Below are 22,089 nucleotides of genomic sequence, written 5' to 3'. Positions count from 1 at the left end.
ATATCTTTAAACATCTGGCCTCTTAATGGGATCAGAGATTCAAGATCACTCCCATTATTTATGATGATAAAGCCTCGCTGATCAGCCCTCACCCCCGCAAATTCATCTGCCGTTTATGCCGCTTTTGTTTGCCGCGTTTCAATAACTTGGCATGCAAAGAGGGCTCTTTTTAGTTGACAAATGCAAAAAAGGAAATGATTTATTGCTGATTTATTTATTTATACCCCCCTCAGCTCACCCCTTCCAACCCCCATCATCTCCATCAGTGTACAGAGCGGAGCTTTTTTAATTTCTTGCATGAAAACAATGGCATTACTTTTCTGGTTTCACCTGCCAAACAATCCCCAGCCGCACACGGCGACAGATGGCCTGTGATCATCGCTGAATGTCTGATTGATCCTGGGAGAGAGAGAGAGAGAGAGAGAGAGAGAGAGAGAGGAGTGTGTGTGTGTGTGTGTGTGTGTGTGTGTGTGTGTGTGTGTGTGTGTGTGTGTGTGTGTGTGTGTGTGTGTGTGTGTGTGTGTGTGTGTGTGTGTGTGTGTGTGTGTGTGTGTGTGTGTGTGTGTGTGTGCGTGCGCGCTCACATGCGTGCATGTGTGCGTGTGTGTGTATGTGCCTGTATGTAGGCGTCTCACATCCGTCATGCATGTAATGTGTGCATGTCCCAGGTGAACATTTTCAGTCCAACCCTGCCCACCCTGACGCGTGCCTTCGGGCCCCTGGGGGCCTCCCAGGATGAATGGCTCTCCCCCACACATCTGTACACTCCCACCAGGCATTCAGGTGTAATTGAGTGCCTGGCTTTTGCACACGAACTTGGGCCTGCGATATCAATCGTCCTTATTACCATCTTTTTGAGTTTAATGACTCTTTCTCTCTCTGTCTCTCTCTCTGTCTCTCTCTTTGTGTATCTCTCTCTCTCTCTCTCTCTCTCTCTCTCTCTCTCTCTCTCTCTCTCTTTCTCTCTCTCTCTCTCTCTCGCTCTGCCTCTCTTGCTCTGTCTCTCTCTTTCATAGTAAAGGGTATAGTCAGAGGGACTGAGAGAGGACGTGAGAGGGGTATGACAAAAAGAGAGAGTGTGTGTGTGTGTGTGTGTGTGTGTGTGTGTGTGTGTGTGTGTGTGTGTGTGTGTGTGTGTGTGTGTGTGTGTGTGTGTCTGTGTCTGTGTCTGTGTGTGAGTGTGAGTGTGAGTGAGTGCGTGCGTGCGTGCGTGCGTGCGTGCGTGCGGGGGGGGGAGTTGAAAGAGGAAGAGGGGACAGTGATGCCTATTGTTCCATTGCCAGGGTTTTCGCAGCGCTAAATGGCCAGAGATCACAATCTCTTTCTTCCACCTAGGCCTGGCACCATCTGCTCACCACCGAACACAACATACATGAATGTGCGTGTGCTTGTGTGTGTTTTGTGTGCGCGCGTGTGCATGTGTGTGCGTGTGTGTGCATGCATGTGTTTTTACTGTATATTCATGTCTGCACATTATACTGTATGTGCACACAGAACACATGTTCACTGGATACACACCGTTTCTATGGTTTCCATATTGTTTGCCGTGCACACACTCTGTGCCAGTTGGATGAAGGTTCTTATCCACAGCACTGACCTAACCTTTGTCCTGTACCTTCAGTGCTTTTAGCCTCTGGTGCCCCAGTTGGAATACGACTGCTAACAGAGCTCCATGCCAGTTTATTTTCTAACACATGACCACTGATTTACCATTAATCTGTCATAATCTGTTTGCTCTTCTGTCCCCCAGTCAGATTGAGGCTCGTACCTTCTACTCCTACGCCCTCCAGAGGCTCCCAGGGGTAGTGCGGTCGGGGAAGCCCAAGCCAGTAGCCATAGACTCGCTCACTAACAACACAGAAGAACCATGGAGGCCTTTTAACAGGTGAAGTGCAATAGGTGTCTGAAATTCCATGTTTAAAGTCTCACTATCTGCCATCTTTATCACATGGTACTCATTACTGCTTATGAATTCCTTCATTCATTCAGTATTATTTCTATTTGCTTATGATTGCATAGCTCTAGAGTATATATGGCTGATCTGGAGTCAACCCTACATTACTCCCTGCGTGTGGAGTTGGCTGCCCATCCCACTCTCAGAGCAGAGACGCTGAGGGCCCTCAAACAATACATATCTGTGCTGGCCAAGGTAAGAGGACATGCCTACAATAGAACAATCCTTACAAATGAAGGCACAGACAGTATTGCCACACAAAAAAATATTACATCATATACTGTATATAAAGGAACACAAATATGAGGAGTTTAGCTGATGCTCTTATCCAGTTTGACTTACAATGTCTTTAGTAGTCAATCTTAAGTCAATGTGCCCAGCGTCAAACTGTGACCACTGTTCCTACACAGACGGTAGACGGTACACAGTCAAATCCTTATTGTTGATTTATCCATTTGTAATTCAGAGGGTGTTCAAATGTGATCAAATGGATCCATATATTTGTATACTCACAGAGTTAAAAGCAGTATTTTTCTGTGTATGGGGAATGACATGACAAGAGTCTCACATGTAGTCATTGTAGTCATTCAACAGGATTATATAATGTATAGGCACACAGGTATTGTGTCTTCTCCCAGGGTTCATTACAGAGGGCGATAATGTGCTCATCACTTACCTGTAACCCAGTGATGTTGCTAGGTACGCCTCCTACATTTCCTGTATGATACCTTCAAATCAGAAATTGCACAGTAAACTCACTATCGATGCGTTCAGGTGATGCACCCTATTTCGCACCGATGATTCTACATTTAGAACAACAATTCTGCATTGAAATCATAGAAATAAACAAAAGAATCATCACTAAAAAACATCCAGGGCATTGCCATTTTATTACTGTACTGTATGCGTCAGTTGAGGCGTACTCCCATTTGTTAAGGCAGTCATAAAACTCAGTCCAAGCTGTCTTAAGTGAGTCTTTTTCTCATCTTGACATTCCAATAAAATCGAACATGTTTAATATTATCAGAAGTCTTTAGCATTGGCACATGCTCTTGTGAAGTTCATCCACAGAGTATTATAGTGCATGAAACAGGGATCAGACACATGCATTACATTGAGGCGAAGTTCAGCAGAATGTCTGCAGACTTTTGCCTTTTATAGTCCAGTGTATTCAGCATATTATAGCCTACTAGCCTAATTGAATAGACAATTCTTATGGACAGATACGAACAGAGTGTGGTGTGAAACTCCTAGGGGACGTCTGCTCAGGGTCTATTTTATGTCCGCTCAGACCCAAAGCGAACCACGTCCATCTCTGGCAGCTCCATGCAGTAATCTTTTTGTGTCCGCAAGCGTTGTTTATTTGGAGAATATTAATTTAGCTTTGTGAGAAATGCTTTTCATAGGACCAGTGCCAGACATAACTGCAAGTTACAGACCCTATGCAAGCATTTAAAATCAAGGAATTAAATATCATATTAGGTTAGATGCTTAATCAGTAAAACAAGAACTTTAACAGTCATTCAGATCTGAGGGGGGAGCGCGAGGGAGGAATTTCATTTTACAAAACAGCAGCAAATTTCCAATCATGACAAGCATTTTTGGTGTGATTCATGTTCTAGTTGACAAAGATTATTCCCTCATGGAATACCTGATAATCCCACTGGTGAACAGTAGCATACAAAAGACAGGAGTGCAGCAGGTCCACAGTGTGCCCAGATTACACTGTGCCAAAATATGAACAGCCAGGCCACGGTTGAATGCGGCTTCACTGCTTGGATCAGCGGGAGGGAGGGACTCATGCCAGACATTATTCTGGCCTGTGGGGTTGTGCACAATATTGCGATAATATTATTGCGACACAGCGCCATGAGTCATGGACCCAACTGGGGACCGTACAAGGGAGACCTCATTCATCGCTATAACGTTATGATTGGCAGGTAGGCTATGTATTCAATAACGGATGCCGTACGGGAAACAGACAACGCTGTGTATGCAAATAATATTTGCATACACAGCGTTATGCACACACACACATATTATGTGTGTGTGAGGATGCGGATATGACTGGTGGGGTAACTTTTCTACGTCTGAGTATTTGCTCTTTCTTATTGGCTTTCAGACTTTCTTGGCCGTAACGTGTCGCCAAAACTCGAGGGGCGAGGCCTCTGAAACAAGGGCGGGATATTTAAATGACAATCGTTTTCAGCCACCAGATTTATCAACACTCGACCATTCTTACGCAGCGATTGTCAGGATGCAAGCACTTGATAAATCACACGTGAGCTCCGTCATGAGATGATTCCTGCACTTGGATCTGCGCTGCTTTCTACGTACCAATGATACATGAGGGCTTTATTGTCTTTAGATGTGAGAATGTGTCAGACCTCTAGTGCACTGTTTCCCAAACAGTGGGTCGGGACTCATCTTTGGGTCGCGGACCCATTTTTTGTGGGTCACAAGGAAATCTCTCCTTTTTTCCATTTCCTACATTCAAAAAAATATATATGCTAGTCCATACCCGTGGGGGGATATGCGCCCCGTAGGGGGTATGCGCACCCCCCAATTAAAACGTTTCTCTTTTGGGTCTCGAGTTAAACGGTTTGGGAACCACTGTTCTAGTCTCCTGAGATAATAGAGGCGCTGCTGTGACTTCCACATGGTTGGTGAGTTTGTCAGTGATGTGGATGCAGAGGAATTTGAAGTCTTTGACCCTCTCCACTCCGTATGGTTTCCTGTAGTCCACAATCAGCTCTTTGGTCTTGTCCATGTTGACTCACTAAATTGACCTAGCAACATCGCCGGTTGCCCATGAGTTTCTTGACGTGTCACTTTAATAGCATGCACTGATTGTCAGCTACTGCCGTATCAGCCCTTATCACTCGCTCGTCCTTTTATCGGTCCCCTCACCCACTGGGCAAATACCGTAAATGCTGGATGTGTGATAAATGCAGTTATAACCTTTCACCACTAGATGGAGAGTAAGACAGCAGAATGGCTGTGAGGCCACACACAATGGGGTTTAGTGGGTGTTTGCGGTAGTTAGTTCTGTGACTGGGAGTTCACTCTTCATAATATATAGCGTTTTCAAATAATTTATTCTGAATGGGATTTTTCTGTTTTGTTTTGTTCTTTCGTTAATTGACTCCACTGTTTGATAGATACACATGAAGTTCTTCTTCACCGCAGACATGAATACACACACACACGCACGCACGCACGCACGCACGCACGCACGCACGCACGCACGCACGCACGCACGCACGCACGCACACACACACACACACACACACACACACACACACACACACACACACACACACACACACACACACACACACACACACACACACACACACACACACACACACACACACACACACACACACACACACACACACACACACACACACACACACACACACACACACACACACACACACACACACACACACACACACACAGAGAGAGAGAGAGAGAGACAGAGAGTATTGAGGGCAGAAGTGGTTGCCATTGACTAGCCAAAACGCAAAAAGCTCTCCTGGGTATCGTTGACCCTCTTGATGTGGGCCTCTCAGGGGGATAGAAGCGTGCCTGCCACCCGCCCTGAGATATTCCAACCACTCCCTGCCCTCCCATCCCTCCTTCTCCTCCGTCAATGAGTCCTTCTTTTGGCTTTTGAGAGGCAGGAATGTAGATATTTTTAATTAGTGACAATTCTCTGTGGCATTACCAAGACACTCCCCCGTCTTCTGTTTGTCATCGTTCTTCCCTGTCTTCCCTCTCCTCGATCCCATTATCCTCTTTTCACTGTGCGCTGCTCAGCTGCTCCATCACCCCCCCCCCACCCCTTTATTACTTCTATCTACCTGCATCTATCAAGACATTTTAGACTTTTTTTTTTTTTTTTTTGTACATACAGGAGTTCTCCGGTGTGTCCTGATTGCATCCATTCATCTATAGCTGTGGTTCCCAAACTTTTTGCTCGAGACACAAAAGAGAAATTTGATGCGACGTGCTGTGAGCTTGTAGATGTAGATCTGCTATTTTCACTACTTCTTAAAAGGTTTTGTATTTATTTATGGAATGTCTTTGATCTTTTGAAAATCATATGAAATTCTCTTGAATTTGAAATTCCTTTTTAATTTCTGAATTTGTATTTAAATTTGGACTTTTTACAAATGTTTTGAAATAGGGAAAATTTAAAAACATATTTAGTTAACGAAAAAAAGGGATATTTACTTGTGACACACAAGAATGGGTCCGCGACCCAAAAATGGGTCCCGACTGAGTGTTTGGGAACCACTGATATAAAGTACCTTCCTATCTCTCTATCTCCCTCTGTCTCTGGTCTCACATGCAGCCAGAAGCATGCAAGCCTGGCCAGGACGCGGTGATGATGAGCCCTGACCTGCTAGCCCTCTCCCTATTGGCTCAGTACCAGGCTGTCACACCACGCTGGGCTGCCACCAATTTCTCTGATTATATCTCACTCTCCAGGGAGGCGTTGTAGCAAAGCGTGTGTGTGTGTGTGTGTGTGTGTGTGTGTGTGTGTGTGTGTGTGTGTGTGTGTGTGTGTGTGTGTGTGTGTGTGTGTGTGTGTGTGTGTGTGTGTGTGCTGTGTTGTATGGGGCAGGGTACTGTGGCCTCCCATTAGCTCCAGTTTGTTTAGTCAATAGCAGCAGGTCCCAGTGGTATTTAGCCCTGTCCCCTACCAGAATGGGCCCTGCTGCTCAGAGGGTATTTGGGTGTCTGAGGAGTCAGTCATTGTTACAGATTATAACCATGTTCTCACTGATGTTTGACTCAGCGTTGGATCTTCATCAGTCCGTCTGCTTAGTGGATGATCATGTACTGTAGCAGTGTGTGAATATATACACAAATATACAATATATGGAAGTTGGAACCAGTTTGTACACTCTTGGAGTTACGAATGGATAAATTAACACTTCTTTTTTTTTAGGGTTCTACTGTGAATGTTTGAAAAAAGTGAGAGATTTAAAGTATGATGATTGGATGGCATTGATAACAAAGTGCTTGATCCATATCCATCCAGGGTTGTTGTAATTTTCACTGACCGGTGTCGTTTGTGCACTTTTTGAAATGAACATAATGTTAAAACAGATCACGTGGTGAAAAGGCAAACGACAACATATATATAAATGAAATGCCCTTTGATTTTCCGGGAGAAATATTAGAACCTCTCTCTCTCTCTGTTGCTGCGTTTCTTTCTGTACTTGCAAAGTGTTGTGAACAAATAATGACCTCATTCTCAAGCTGTCGCCACTGGTTTATGACTAGTACGAGGTAAACAGAATAAGCTAAACTCCTCGGAATGGAATGAGTCATACGATGAGATTAGGCTTAAAGTGAATCACAGTATCCCCATGCCAGTGTTGGTGTCACTGTGTCAGAATGGTGACACATTCCTCAATGATACCGCTTATACCAGTACAGGAAGCCCTCCAGTTGTCCAGGGACCGCGTGTGTGTGTGTGTGTGTGTGTGTGTGTGTGTGTGTGTGTGTGTGTGTGTGTGTGTGTGTGTGTGTGTGTGTGTGTGTCTGTGTGTGTGTGTGTGTGTGTGTGTGTGTGTGTGTGTGTGTGTGTGTGTGTGCGTGCGTGCGTGCGTGCGTGCATGTGCATGTGCATGTGCAGTCCTGGGTGCATGTTTACATATGCATGTGACTTAGTTTTCTACTTTTTCTTATGCGAGAAAATAGTTAAAGCACATTTATACAGTTTCTTCAGTCTTCTTTGCGTGTGTGTGTGTGTGTGTGTGTGTGTGTGCGCGCGCGTGCGTGCATGCGTGCGTGGATGCGTGCACATGCATCTGTGGTTCGCATTCTGTGTCTAGCCATTTAATCACATGGGATATTTTTCATGCCTTCATTCAGGTATTCCGCGCTTCACCCTGGCTCCAAGGACAGTAATTCTTCGAATTGTTGGTTGCTTCTGTTTACCATCCTCCTTTCATCCGCATCCCCCCATACATCTCCACCCAAAGACGTAAACATGGCGTAAACATTTTTTTATCTTGTCTTTTTATTTTTGCTCGCGGTCGTAATATTACCAGATTTAGTGTCTCGTCGGGGCGAAGCTGGATTTATGAATGCTCTGCATGTATGTGAGGATTAAAAAAAAAGTGGATCTGAGGAATCATGAGAGCATTACCGCCAAGCTTTTAAGGATTACACCGCTATCCTGCTTCTTCTTGAAAGAAGCTCTGCAGCCTAGAGGGGCGTAGAGGGGAATAAAACAAGGAATTAAGAACACAGACATCACACACTCCTCATGTCAGGGCTCATGATACCACAATGACTGGAGGCTGTATTCTGAGGAGTGTGTGTGTGTGTGTGTGTGTGTGTGTGTGTGTGTGTGTGTGTGTGTGTGTGTGTGTGTGTGTGTGTGTGTGTGCGCGTGTGTGCGTGTGCGTGTGTGCGTGTGTGCGTGGGCGCGTGCGCGTGCGTGTGGGTGGGTGTGTGTGTGTGTGTGTGTGCCAAGGGTGAAGTGCTGAGTACAGACTGCCAGCGGTCACAAATTACTATCTTGGTGTATGTGCATAGTGTGCATGAAGCCTGATCTATACTTAGCTGCTCATCAAAATAAATTATTCGTTTCGTCCCAAACTGGTTATTTTCAGCGAACAGTATAGTATGGTCGGGCATAAGGAAGGGGCTCCTGGTCTGCAGGTTTAAACTACTCTACATGCCACGTGCCTGTGGCATCCCTGCTGGGCTCTCCTGAGCGGGTCGTGGTTGGATCATCTTGGGACTCATACCACCCCCCTGCCATGCCCTCCGGACCCCAGCCCGGTTTGCCAAGCTCCAGCCAACAGATGCCTCTCTCTCTCTCTCTGCAAATGTCCACACACAAGGAGGGGGCCTGTGGTTTCTCAAGTGCTGCTGATACTAATCGGATCAGGGATGACATATTGCTGCGGTGAAGGGGATTGTCATGGTCCAACTGACATGGGAGCAGGAGGGGCACAGGGTCGACGGGGGGGGACGAGTTAAGGTTAGCGGAATGGGATGGCAGAGATAAGTGTGTGTGTGTGTGTGTGTGTGTGTGGGGGGGGGGGGATGGAGGGAGAGTAGATAAAATGTAGGCTGAGATGTAGAGATGTGGCAACATTGATGCCTGAGTCATGCCTGATTTATACTTGGTTGCGCACCGAAAAGAGCCGATCTACAAGATCAAAACGTGTCACATTGCGATGCGTTGTGAGCTTGTAGATCGGCCATATTCGGTGCGCGACACCGCCACGCAACTACAGTAAGTGTAAATCAGGTCTGAGTGGAATGTCCATGTTAGAGGGAGTCAGATTGGATGAGGATAATGCATACAGCAAAAGTCAAAACCTTTAACATTTTTCCACAACATCTGGGTGTCCCCCGGCAAAACACAATCAGCCCAAAAGCACAAGACAGAGAAAGCACATCTAGAACATGAATAGTGTTGCTTTGGTGCTGATGCTGAACTAAGCCCATTAGTGCGAACACCTGCCTTTTCTCCGCTGGTTAAATTCATATGGCTGTTTAATGAGCTTTTCTGACTGGTTGGCCTCCAGTCCCCAGACCCACAAGTAAACCTATTATATCTCTCTCATAGCAGCGGGCACCAGACACCAGGTCTAATAGGACAAGCCCTTTGTCTCTTCTTTATAGCGCACCTGTACCCGTGTGTGTGTGTGCATGTGTGTGTGTGTGTGTGTGTGTGTGTGTGTGTGTGTGTGTGTGTGTGTGCGGCTGTGCGCGCACGCGTGCGTGTATGTGTGTGTGTGCGTGCGTGCGTGCGTGCGTGCGTGCGTGCGTGCGTGCGTGCGTGCGTGCGTGCGTGCGTGCGTGCGTGCGTGCGTGCGCGTGCGTGCGTGCGTGCGTGCGTGTATATGTACACATACATATGTGTACGCATGCATGTGTGTGTACGTTTTAACATGTCATTTTCATGTTCTTTATTTTGCTTGCATTGTACTTGGTATTGTACCAGCTGGTTATTTGACCCTATGCCCCGACCTGACTAGTAACGTCTCAGTAGGAGATCTAAAATCCTAAACGTCTTAGGATAACACCTGGTTGTATAGAAGATTAGCCTGTTGGCACATGTTCAGTGGCAGAAAACCAAGGATCAAATTCAGCTGGTTCATAGCTAGCCAACTAGCTTCAGATTGATGTTGTGCGTGTATGCACACAGACAAAAACATGCACGAGGAAATACCCAAGCACAATGTGAGTAGCTGAGATCAAAGAGTGGTACAAAGAAGGTTAACCACTATAATGAAAATAGCCGATATATAAGCTCACAACGTGTCACAATGCGACGTGTTGTGAGTTCGTAAATTGGCTATTTTAGATATTTTTGGGAAACAATTGTCACTTATAATGACATATGCCCAAAGTAGGGACGCCAGGGTTAATGTGGTTAAACAAATCACCACCAGGGGACTGGTTGAGTGGATATGGTGTAATGCACAGATCCTGTTAGTGAGTGATGAATAGAAGGCTGAGCCAAGGACCGAAACAAGTGCGTTTGGACGTGTGTGTGTGTGTGTGTGTGTGTGTGAGAATATAGTTGAACAGATGGCTACGGGCAAATTTAAAACACTCAGTTGCACAAATCATAAAAGGTCTCTCTCTCTCTCTCTCTCTCTCTCTCTCTCTCTTTCTCTCTTTCTCTCTCTCTCTCTCACCAGTAGGACTGTGAATCTTCTGCTATCTCACGATTCGATTCTGATTCTTGGGGGTCACGATTCCGATTTTTTCAAAACAAACAATTCTTGATTCAAAAAAGATTTTTTTTCGATTCAGCCCAGAACTTGCCACTCAAAAATGTCATTATACCATGTCATTTTTCTTTTAGAAAAAAAAATATATTTTTTGAGCATCAATTCTGAATCGTTCTACATGAGAATCGCGATTCGTATTCGAATCGATTTTTTCCCACACCCCTACTAACCAGGTTATACAATCAGTGACTGTGATTCAGTTACAGTCAACATTGAAACAATAACTTCTTAACTGGTGAAAAGGAGCCAGTGTTATAGTGGAGCAGCGGGTTACCATGACAGTATCATATACAATCACATGGATTTGTCCTGTTGTTGAAGTCTTGGAAAGTCTAGTGTTATCCCTTTGCTGCATCACTTCTGAGAAACAGGGTCAGAGGCTGTTGTGTCAAACCACACTATAGAGGGGCTTTACTGTAACCATCAGCAGTCCATTTAGCCTGCATCTTAACATTTGAGTCAATTATTAAGGCAGCTTTCTCTCATTTGCCGTGAGTACTTTAAAGATATCAGCTGTTTCTATTGTCAGTATTGTATTTCTAAAGCCAGCCTGTCCATGTCTGGCTCTTCTCTGTCAACACTGGTCTCATATGCACGTCAGAAGGATTTCCTGTCTCCCAAGGTGCACCTCTCTCCGCTAGTTATCGTGTCATGTTCCCTTATGTGCCACGGCCGTTACCCTGGTACCCAAAAGAGATTGTAGAAAACGTAAACAAACGGTCTGAGTAGTCGGTGACTAACATGGTGGCAACGTGGTTGTTAGTGGCTTAGAAAACTGAGCTTAATGAAGGAAAAATACATCTGGCTTAAGTTTGACATGCTTGCTTTTGACAAGATTCTTTTAGAGGGCCATAACAAGCATAGCCTACCAACCCTATAGCATCATTAGCGCGTATACTATGCATAAACATATTCTGTACAATGTTTGTGTCTTTTCAAATTTTCCAATTAAAGGTACACTGAGTGATATTTATTATTATAGAGCTATTTAAGTGTTAAATAGCTCTATATTCCCATAGTAGTCATTGCTATATGTTGTAAGTATTTGTTTAATAGTAAGGGCCTCCCCTTCAACAGAAAAAAAACTATTTCCCCCTGTCAGGGGTAACTGGGACACTAACATTTAAGCTGATAAATGATCTTTCGGGTTCCTTGGGGGTTTTCTCTCCTGATGGGATGACATTTGTGTATGAAAAATGTTTTTTTCTGTTTAATAAAGAGCTGGAGAGATGTTTTTTTTTTTAACAAAATAACATTTTGTTTCATCCAAAAAATATCACTTACATCACCTTCAAGTTTCCTGCTTGGTATGACGTGATGTTGATGATGACATTGATGCATTAACCACTTAAACCCTCTAGCTTTAGTAAACTGGACCTGAGTTGTACGCTTTTTTTCTGTCTACACCAAATCTCTTTGCCAAAAATAGCCGATCTACAAGGTCAAAACACGTTGTGTAATGCTTGTAGTGCTTGTGTAAATTCTAAATGAGTTTGGCCAAAAATACATACAATACATACATACAATGTAATACATAACACTCGTTTACAACATATTTTTGTTTGATTTGCCTCCAGTACTTTCCAGGCCGTGCAGTGGTGGTGAACCTCCTGAAGTCAGTGGACAGGTGGATGCAAGTTCAGGCAGAGGCTGAAGTGTCCTATAGTGCTCTCAGAGACATGTTGGACAACACAGCGCAGGTAGGGCTGACACTAGGCATGTAACGATTTATCGTAAATCGATTTAAATCGATTCAAACTGGTGACGATTTAAATCGATTTAATAAAAAACTAGAAAAAGTGCTCCTCGGAGCACAGGTCTCCGCCAGGTCAGGTACGTTATTGTGGCCTCCTGGTGGCGCTATAATAGGCCAATGTGAAAAGGGTGCCATTTATTCTTAGGTCGTTCACGGCAATCGGACACTGCATTCATGATTTCAAGCATTTTGTTCCAAAAATGTGTTTTGCTAAATTAGACCTGCTGATGGCGCTATAACAGGCCAATGTGAAAAAGGGTGGCATTTCTCCCTTGGCCTAGTGGGAATGTGTTTGTGAAATTTCACGGAAATCGCAAGCTGCGTTCATGATTTCAGGCATTTTGTTCAAAACGGAGCAATCCTGCACATTTTGGAAGCGAACCTTAGCCAATGAGGATGGAATATGGGAAATCGGACAGATCCGTGTTGATCACACTATAACTTTTTACCGATTTGCATAACGTTTGGATAAAATCTGTAGGAGTAATGTAAAAAAAAATGTTTGCACAAATTGGCCTTCTGGTGGCGCTATAACAGGCCCATGTGAAAAATTTGGGGCAGAGGTTCTGCTGTGGCATCGAGGGAGTGTGTGTGTGCAGTTTCACAGCGACCGGGGCAACGGTGGCGGAGATTAGCTGGTCGCAGACAGAAGGACGGACACACAGACACACGGACGGACGGACCGACGGAGGGTAAAACATACTCTCTCGCCATGCCTTTCGGCCTGGCGGAGACAATGAATCGCGATGCAAAAAATAGCCAGAAGAACATTTGGACAGGTGGAAAACTTTAGTTAAACTTGCAGAGTGACGTATTACTTTACCTGGGTTACATCTTCTGATAGTTGTACCTGAATGTTGACATGAAATAATAATCGCGTTTAGTGTTTCATTAGCGCGAGTGTGAAAAAAATATATACCGCTTGTAGTGACAGCACTAATCAACACATGTTGAAAGGCTAGGAGAAAGATACCAAGGATTCGACAGTGATGTCACTGTTATGCAACACGGAAGTAGCATGGACGTAGTACGCCATTATGGTTGAAGCTGGTTATAAAGATACTGGATACTATAAAGGATTCGTCAGTGATGTCACTGACATGTGAAAAGACATGTGCAAAAGAAAATACAGGATCTTTGTAAAATAATTGATAAAGAGTTTTCAGTAATTTGGTAGAATTGCTACTGTATAGAGAAAACACTATTTTTCTTGTAAAAAAAAAAAGAAAAAAGAGAAGAAAATACTGGATTTGTGTGAGAGAAATCATAAAAATTTGGAAAATCGTGAAAAATCGTATTGTGAACCTAATATTGTTATGCTATCTGTCTGTCTGTCTGTCGGTCTGTCAGTCTGTCTATACGCACAGTATATGTGCATTCACTTTTCCTTGGATGTTAGGCAAATACTGTAGGCATAAACTGAAATACCTTCACGCTGTGTTGATGTATGATAAAATAAGGGTGACAAGGATGACAATGACAATCTAAAGTGTTAATGTTTGGTGGTGCCATGGTGCTCCTTGCCAAAGCGAGTCCACATTAGACTGGAAATAATCTCAAGGTGTCAGTGACCTTACCAAGGTCACGTGTCAGTATTGAACACATCAAGGAGACTCAAATCCTACTTTGAAATCTGATCTTGATAAAACACACATAGCTACAGAACAGGCACATACTTACCTCCCATTACTAATGTGTAATGGGAAGTATCCAGATATATTTACGTGTGTACTTCTCCCTTGTCTCAGTGCCAGCAAATACACAGCCTAAGGATGTATGTGTTGTTGTCTTTGGAATGAAGCCTGCATGCCTATAGGATACCGGCTCTCGCAAATTGAAACAGTCACTTACTTACATCATTAGCTTTTAGCAGGCGAATCAATGGATCAATGAATCAATGGGAAGGTATGAACCGACTCTACCTCAGAGGAAATGGACTCTGTACACACACACACACACACACACACACACACACACACACACACACACACACACACACACACACACACACACACAAAATCTTTACTATTGACGTGTGAGTAACCCTGTCAATCAAGCTACTAGCCGATGGCAGGCAGTGGGGAGAGAGAAACGACTATATGTCAGGGAAAATATGTTGTTGGATTCAACTCTGGATCATTCCTAAAGATCGGGATAGCCTCTTTATATAGGAGGAGGGCTACGCCATTAACCTGGCATTGACTCGCCATTGATTAGGGGAACTGCACCCAATCATTTTCATTATCTTGAACTGGTCTTTAGTACTTGGAGGGGATCATATTTTGCAATATATATACGCTTGACCACTTTAAACCTGGCGTCACTATTTTGGGAAATTGTAGGCCTTTTTTTTAAGGAATGTACATTTTTGTATAGTATTTTCTCTATTGGCCTAAGTATATATGGCTTAAAGGAGAATTCCGGAATAGCCTTTTTCTTACCTTTCTTACCACCGCAGCTAAAAACATGAAAGATGGTCCTTGCGCTAAATCATATCGCATATTTTTATCACTCGAAAATTTACTTTTTTGTTGATATCTGACGTTTATAATGACAGAAACCAAATGGGGCGCCGTAGTGTTTACAAGCGGACTTGGATGAAATCACGGCTGAAATCTCGTCTTGCGAGACTTCCGGAGGGGCGTATCTAACACAAACACTGTGGAGAGTTTTCTGTCAATGTGAACGTCAGATTTTTGTTTTTTCGAGCGATAAAAATACGCGGTTAAGCGGAGGGACCATCTTTCACGTTTTTAGCTGCGGTGGACTCGGGATGGAGTTATGAAAATGTTCTACTGTACCACTCCTTCTATGATATAATAACATCAGATAAAGGATCTCCTTTAACCCATTAAATCCGGGAAAGCGTCTGCGTCACTTTGGATTTTTGCATTGGCCATTCAAAAATAGCAGATATACAAGCTCATCTGTTATTTTTGAACATTCTTGAAAAATCTTGAAAGTGTGAGAACTACTGATTTGGAAGGCATTTGTAGAATCAGCCTCAGGTCTTAGTGGGTTAAGTGGTTAAAATTGTCTCTCTGTTCTCTGTCTGTCTCTGTATGTGTGTCTCTCTCTCACTCTCTCTCTCTCTTTGTCTCTCTGTCACTCTCTCTGTCTCTTTGTCTGTCAGGTTCCAGACACTGCCCTGCCAGAGGCAGTGAGGTGGGTGGGCTGCCAAGGCTCCAAGCCCTACTTCAGACGCTACCCTTGTGGGGTGTGGACACTCTTCCACATTCTCACTGTCCAGGCCAAGAAGTCTGGTGATACAGCAGGTAACACACCAAACTAAGAATCTCTGGGCCTGGATTAAGCAAAAGGAACTGATGCACATTAATAATAATGATAATGATAATAAAACAAAACCTAAACATTATTTTCCAGTCTCAGTCCCCAACCCTGACAGATACAGGGTTATTTATGTGTGTGTGTGTGTGTGTGTGTGTGTGTGTGTGTGTGTGTGTGTGTGTGTGTGTGTGTGTGTGTGTCTGTGTGTGTGTGTGTGTGTGTGTGTGTGTGTGTGTGTGTGTGTGTGTGTGTGTGTGTGTGTGTGTGTGTGTGTGGCGGGCGGGCGGGCGGGCGTGTACACAACCAATATAGTGTGACATGGGCTTTTGCGGTATCCATTCTGCTACCAGTTGAGCTGCTATAGCTCTCCTGGGACTCATGTCTCATCCCTCTTTAACTCACCACAGCCCTGCAGCTCACAGCCACACAGCCTGGGCCTGGCGCGGCTGCAGGGGCAAAGACACAAGACTTAAAAGAAAACTTTGAGGATTTTCAACCTAAATCCCATTGTTCTGATGTGAGGATATCAATAATATATGCGTTCTGTAGATTACTCCACGAAATGTTGACGTAAAACAATGACATTGGCCGCGTTTCCCAAACGAATTTGAGCTCCTGCGTAGCCTAGAAGCTGCGTAGGTGCCTCCACGCATCTGCGCAGTAGCAACCCCGCTGCGCACTATCTTCGTTAGTAGCAGCTGTGTGTGCCCAACGTCTCATCTAAATTGGCTTCAGTAGACACCATCTTCGTAGGTTCCGTTTCGTCTGTGCTAAAACTACATTCGTGAGACAGCATGCACGTGAAGAGATCCTGGACGTAGCCTACGTAAAGCCTACGTCAACTACGTAGTGCTATCCTACTATAGTTTAAACACCCTTTGCATACATATATCTATATATACAGGATTTTGCAAAAATACTAAGATAAAGTCGCACCTTTATCTAACTTACCTTTATATGAATTGGACACTTACATTTTTATAGGTACATTCTGTAATGTATTAAAATGCATTTTTTAAGGTGACATTTCAATGATCTTAAATAAACACTGCGGCCATTGTTCGCCGTTCAAAAAAATTCAGAGGATAGAGGGGGCGTCCCCCTGCATGATTGACAGCTTAACGCGTAACGGGCGACGCCTCCCCAAAAAAACAGACATATATACAACAAACACACTGCGACATGCCGTGTTGATAGCTTGCAGATCTGTTATTTTGGGTAGGGCGAGCGGCTGCAGTGCTTCGTCCTCTATGCATGAACCCGAAGTTTACAAATCGTACTCTCACGGATAATCCGATCATCTAATACAAATATTAAGCACATGCCAAGTTAACTAAAGGTATATAAATGATGCTGAGCTAAATATGTTTCCTTAATTTCGAAGTTTTATAGTTAAACGTTATGATGAAAGTGCAGTTCCTCTCACAAAGTGACAGCTGTTGCGCTCGGCGAGCGCAACAGCTCGCCATGTTTATGAATGGTTAAAACATCTTTTGAAAATAGCAGATCTACAAGCTCACAACGTGTCACAAGCTTGTAGATTATATATTTAGCTCAGCATCATTTATATACCTTTAGTTAACTTGGCATGTGCTTAATATTTTTATTAGATGATCGGATCATCCGTGAGAGTACGATTTGTAAACTTCGGGTTCATGCATAGAGGACGAAGCACTGCAGCCGCTCGCCCTTTTACGCACCGGCCCGGCCGTAATATATATATATATATATATATATATATATATATATATATATATATATATATATATATACACACGTGTGTGTGTGTGTGTGTGTGTGTGTGTGTGTGTGTGTGTGTGTGTGTGTGTGTGTGTGTGTGTCGGTCTTTTCATAGATTTCATAGAACGATGGGTGTTACAGGCGGCCCAGGGCGCTCGTTACAAGATGCTTCGTAGGACAGTACTCCCCTCCTACTGTGGGCGGGGAGTATGCTGCGCGCATTCTGTCTCACGAATGTACTTTTACCACACACGCAGCCAGTTTAGATGGCACGCAGGGGCACAACCACCTGCTACTAATGAGGGTAGAGCGTAGGTTTGGCCGAGTCCCAGCTGTGTAGGAGACGCTTGCGCAAGCTGCGTACGGCCACGCATGACCTGAAATCTACGTGCCTGCTATGGTACTGCGAAGCATGTGACGTCACACGTTAGACCCGTCGTCGGACCTGCGACGATGCTCTACGCATGAGCTCTTTGGGAAACCCGGCCATTGTCAATGGAAAGTAGTGTTGATTTTGACAGCACATTATTATTTAGTTTTAGTCAGTCTTTTGAAAAAAAGTTTTTGTCATATTTTAGTCATCTGAAATGTTTTACTGTTATTCTAGTTTTAGTCGACTAAATATCATAAGATTATTGTCGACTGAATCTAAAATGTATTTTGGCGGTGCCTTGATGGCGTTGTAATGAATGATTGTACACTTGGTTGCATGCTGAAAATAGCCGATCTGTAGATCTGCTATTTTCAGAGCGCAACACCCGAGCGCAACCAAACATAAAATGACTTGTCTTAGTTCTACTGGATCTCTTCTCCACTCGTCCCTCCGTAACGTTTTAGTCTACGTAGTTTCTATTTGTTGACGAAATTGTCAATTTATTTAGTCTCAGTTTTAGTCATCGTAGCTTAGTTTTTATTTAGTTTTCTTCAGTGAAAAAAGGTTGTCGACGAACATTTTTCGTCTTAGTTTTAGTCGACGAAATCAACACTGATTGGAAAGTACGTCCAATGACATGAAACAACTTCATCATTTCGAGTGGATAGGTTAAGGGGATATTGGAGGTAAAAGGGACAGAGTAGATAGGTTAAGGGGATATTGGAGGTAAAAGGGACAGAGTAAGATAGGTTAAGGGGATATTGGAGGTAAAAGGGACAGAGTAGATAGGTTAAGGGGATATTGGAGGTAAAAGGGACAGAGTAGATAGGTTAAGGGGATATTGTAGGTAAAAGGGACAGAGTAAGATAGGTTAAGGGGATATTGGAGGTAAAAGGGACAGAGTAGATAGGTTAAGGGGATATTGAGGTAGAGGAGGGAAGAGGGGAAGGGGTGGGAGATGTAGGAAAGAAAGAACAGGAGCTGACTGAAAGGAAAGAGGCCATTGAAAGGTCAAAGAAAGGGTGGTCTGGGGACCAGTGCTTTGTAAAGCTTTGTAAACAAATGAACCATGGAATGTTTGGTGGAGTGTTTGTTTGCACAGACGACGATGTAGCGACACACTTAAGAAAAGGCGCACATACGCATGAACACATGCAGCCACACACAAACATAAGCTGTGCCGGGATTCCACAAGTTTGTTGTTTTTTTGTCCTTTTCTCCATTGTTATTTATTTGTTCCAGCAGAACAGTACCTACTTATGTTTGTTAAAGGTTATTATGTTAGATTAGTGGTATGTGAGTGGTTAATAAAATAGGCAGATGACTTCAGAGGTTATTCTCGCTCTCACACATACACACACACATGCGCGCACGCGCACACACACACACACACACACACACACACACACACACACACACACACACACACACTGAGGTTAATCCCAGGGGTTTATGGACCATCACGTGATCTGCAGATGGACTGGCCGACAAACAGGGGGTCCATCTGGTCCCCCACTGTGTCCAAGCTTAACTGGTGGAGACACAGACAAAGACACATAACAGCATTAACCACAGGTCATTATGCACAGATATGCACCGATATATACTGTAGTAACTACTGTTTGAGAACAGTGTGTGTGTGTGTGTGTGTGTGTGTGTGTGTGTGTGTGTGTGTGTGTGTGTGTGTGTGTGTGTGTGTGTGTGTGTGTGTGTGTGTGTGTGTGTGTGTGTGTGTGTGTGTGTGTGTGTGTGTGTGTGTATACAGTATATATACATATTAGGAGTGTGCCAATACACTCATTTCGTGATACGATACGATATGATATTGGGCTCACAACATCGATACGATACGATATATGGCACTTTTTTATTATGAAAATATATGGGGGGGAAAAAAAGCAAATGTAAACAAATACTTCTGTTTTTGCATTATTATTATTGGGGGAAAAAAGGAAAAAAAAGAATATATATATACATATTATTTTTTTAAACAATATTTCCCCCCCCAAATCGATACATATATCGCTATGATATACTGTATATATAATATAATGTTATAAATATACACGTGTATGAAAACACTCTTCAACTCACCTCCTCTAATGGATGTGCTATAAGTCCAGAACAAAAGAAAACACTTTGGCTGGTAGTAAAATATGGTTTGTAACTGTTGAGGTCCTGAGATGGTGGCCTCTGCACCATTCACACAGAGTGTTAACTGTATTTAATCTCTCCATAGGGCTATACCGTTCATTTAGATTATTCATCTCAATATGGGGTTAACCCAGCTCTCCATGACTCCTGGCCCATATAACCGTGGGAATCCAGCGTGCAGTGGGCCGGCATTGGTATTAGCAAGCTTTGAGGTCCAGCACAGGTTTATGGCATATTTTGTCCTCGCCATCATTATCTAATGAGGTATAGGCCTAACAGTAGATTATGAGATTACTTTTTTTTTTTGCGTTTGTGTTTAGTGAAATAAAGCAAGGATCTTAATTGGGTTGTTTTTGATTTCCAACAGTTTTTGGGGGAAAAAAATCATTTATTTTCCCCCAAGATTTTTCAAAAATAGTAGATCTACATGCTCATAGCGCGGCACTCGGTGCCGTGCTATGAGCTTGTATATCTGCTATTTTTGAATAGCCAAAGAAATCTAAAGTGACACAGATGTGTTCCAGGTCTTAATGGGTTAATTGAAATATTTACAAACTAGTACTCATGAACAGTTTGTTTGAATTCAATTATCTCTAATACTTTTTCTATATAACTATATTAGTACCCGTTCCAGAGACCATATTACATCTGTCCTCAGCGTCCTACGGCTTCCTGTCAAACATAGAATCCACTTCAAAATACTGCTCACCACCTACAAGGCAGCAACGAACAACCTGGCTCCCCCCCATACCTCTCCGACCTCCTCCAACGTCATGTCCCCTCCCGCTCGCTCAGGTCTGGTGACACCAACCTTCTGGTGGTCCCCAAGACCAAGCACCCAAAGTGGGGCGATAGGGCTTTTTGTGAATTCTGCCCCATCTGCCCCATCCCTGTGGAATGCACTCCCCAACACTCCAATCCTTCAAAACCTCTCAAAACTCTCAAAATCCACCTCTTCAATATGGCTCTCCCCAGCTAACTGCACACCCCCCTGTTTTACTGTAGCACTATTTTTATTGATTTTACTCTATAGACAATTAGACATAGCCTTTTTTTGTGTTTTTCCTAATAAAGTTGATTATTTCCATTGTTGTTTTCTCCTCCCCCATGTAAAGTGTCTTTGGGTGCTTAGAAAAGGGCTATATAAATCTGAGATATCATTATTATTATTATTATTATGATATTTTTCTTTAATAACTGTTTATTTTCCTGACATCTTGCCATTTCCCTCCAGGGCCCCAGGAGGTGCTGCTGGCAATGAGAAGCTACGTTCGCCACCTCTTCGGCTGCCGACCGTGTGCAGATCACTTTGAAAACATGGCACAAGAGAGCATGTCGGAAGTGAGCTCTCCATCAACGGCCGTCCTCTGGCTCTGGTCAAGACACAACCGTGTCAACAACAGGCTGGCAGGTACGGGACGGGGCCAGCAGAACAACACACAGCAATGTTACACACACATTGGTGGAAGGTAGAGGGCTTGGTCTTCAATCTATCTACTGCAGTGGTTCTCAACCTGCGGGTTGGGGGCCCACTGGTGGGCCACAAGGGTATTGCAAGTGGGCCCCCAAATAATTGGCAAAACGCTACGATTTTAGTGATAATACTAGAAAGGTTTGCTCCTCGGAGCACAGGTCTCCACCAGGCCAGGTTGCCTACCCAGGGCCCGCAAACTTTGGAAGTCAGTAGCCACTAGGGATGGGATCTAATTCTGAAATATCAACCGTAACCTGTCTATCTTGATTACATGACCCCAGAGATAATGTGATAATGTTTGCGTGAGTGTTGGACAAAACTTCTAGGAATAGTAGCGTGTTTTGAAGAAACAAAATGGCGGAAAATGTAATTTGGCACAAGTGGCCGGGGACTATATGGAGAGTGAGAATCCAAGAAATCCAGGGATTCCTCTTTTTTTCCCGTAAGAGCTATGGTTCAAGAGTTATTGGCCAAAACGCTAAGTTGGCTGTTGTAGCACCACAATGAGGCCGATGTGAACGATTTGGAGTGGAGGTTCTTCCTTGGCCTACTGTGAGTGCGTGCAAA

The 22,089-nt window shown here is 43.8% G+C and overlaps 1 protein-coding gene across 1 annotated transcript in view; it reads left to right on the top strand.

The window, feature by feature from the left end:
• qsox1 (quiescin Q6 sulfhydryl oxidase 1) overlaps positions 1 to 22,089 on the top strand; it is a 48,760-nt gene that overhangs the window by 9,635 nt on the left and 17,036 nt on the right. The window contains exons 7-11 of the mRNA XM_084067299.1: positions 1,751 to 1,885; positions 2,020 to 2,149; positions 12,315 to 12,437; positions 15,627 to 15,768; positions 21,283 to 21,459. Coding sequence (XP_083923425.1) covers positions 1,751 to 1,885; positions 2,020 to 2,149; positions 12,315 to 12,437; positions 15,627 to 15,768; positions 21,283 to 21,459 — 707 coding nt within the window. The remainder of the gene's footprint in view (positions 1 to 1,750; positions 1,886 to 2,019; positions 2,150 to 12,314; positions 12,438 to 15,626; positions 15,769 to 21,282; positions 21,460 to 22,089) is intronic.

Source organism: Gymnoscopelus microlampas (genome assembly GCF_963454915.1).
Source record: "Gymnoscopelus microlampas genome assembly, chromosome: 9".
Lineage (NCBI taxonomy): Eukaryota > Metazoa > Chordata > Actinopteri > Myctophiformes > Myctophidae > Gymnoscopelus > Gymnoscopelus microlampas.
This window is presented reverse-complemented; position numbering and strand designations above follow the sequence as displayed.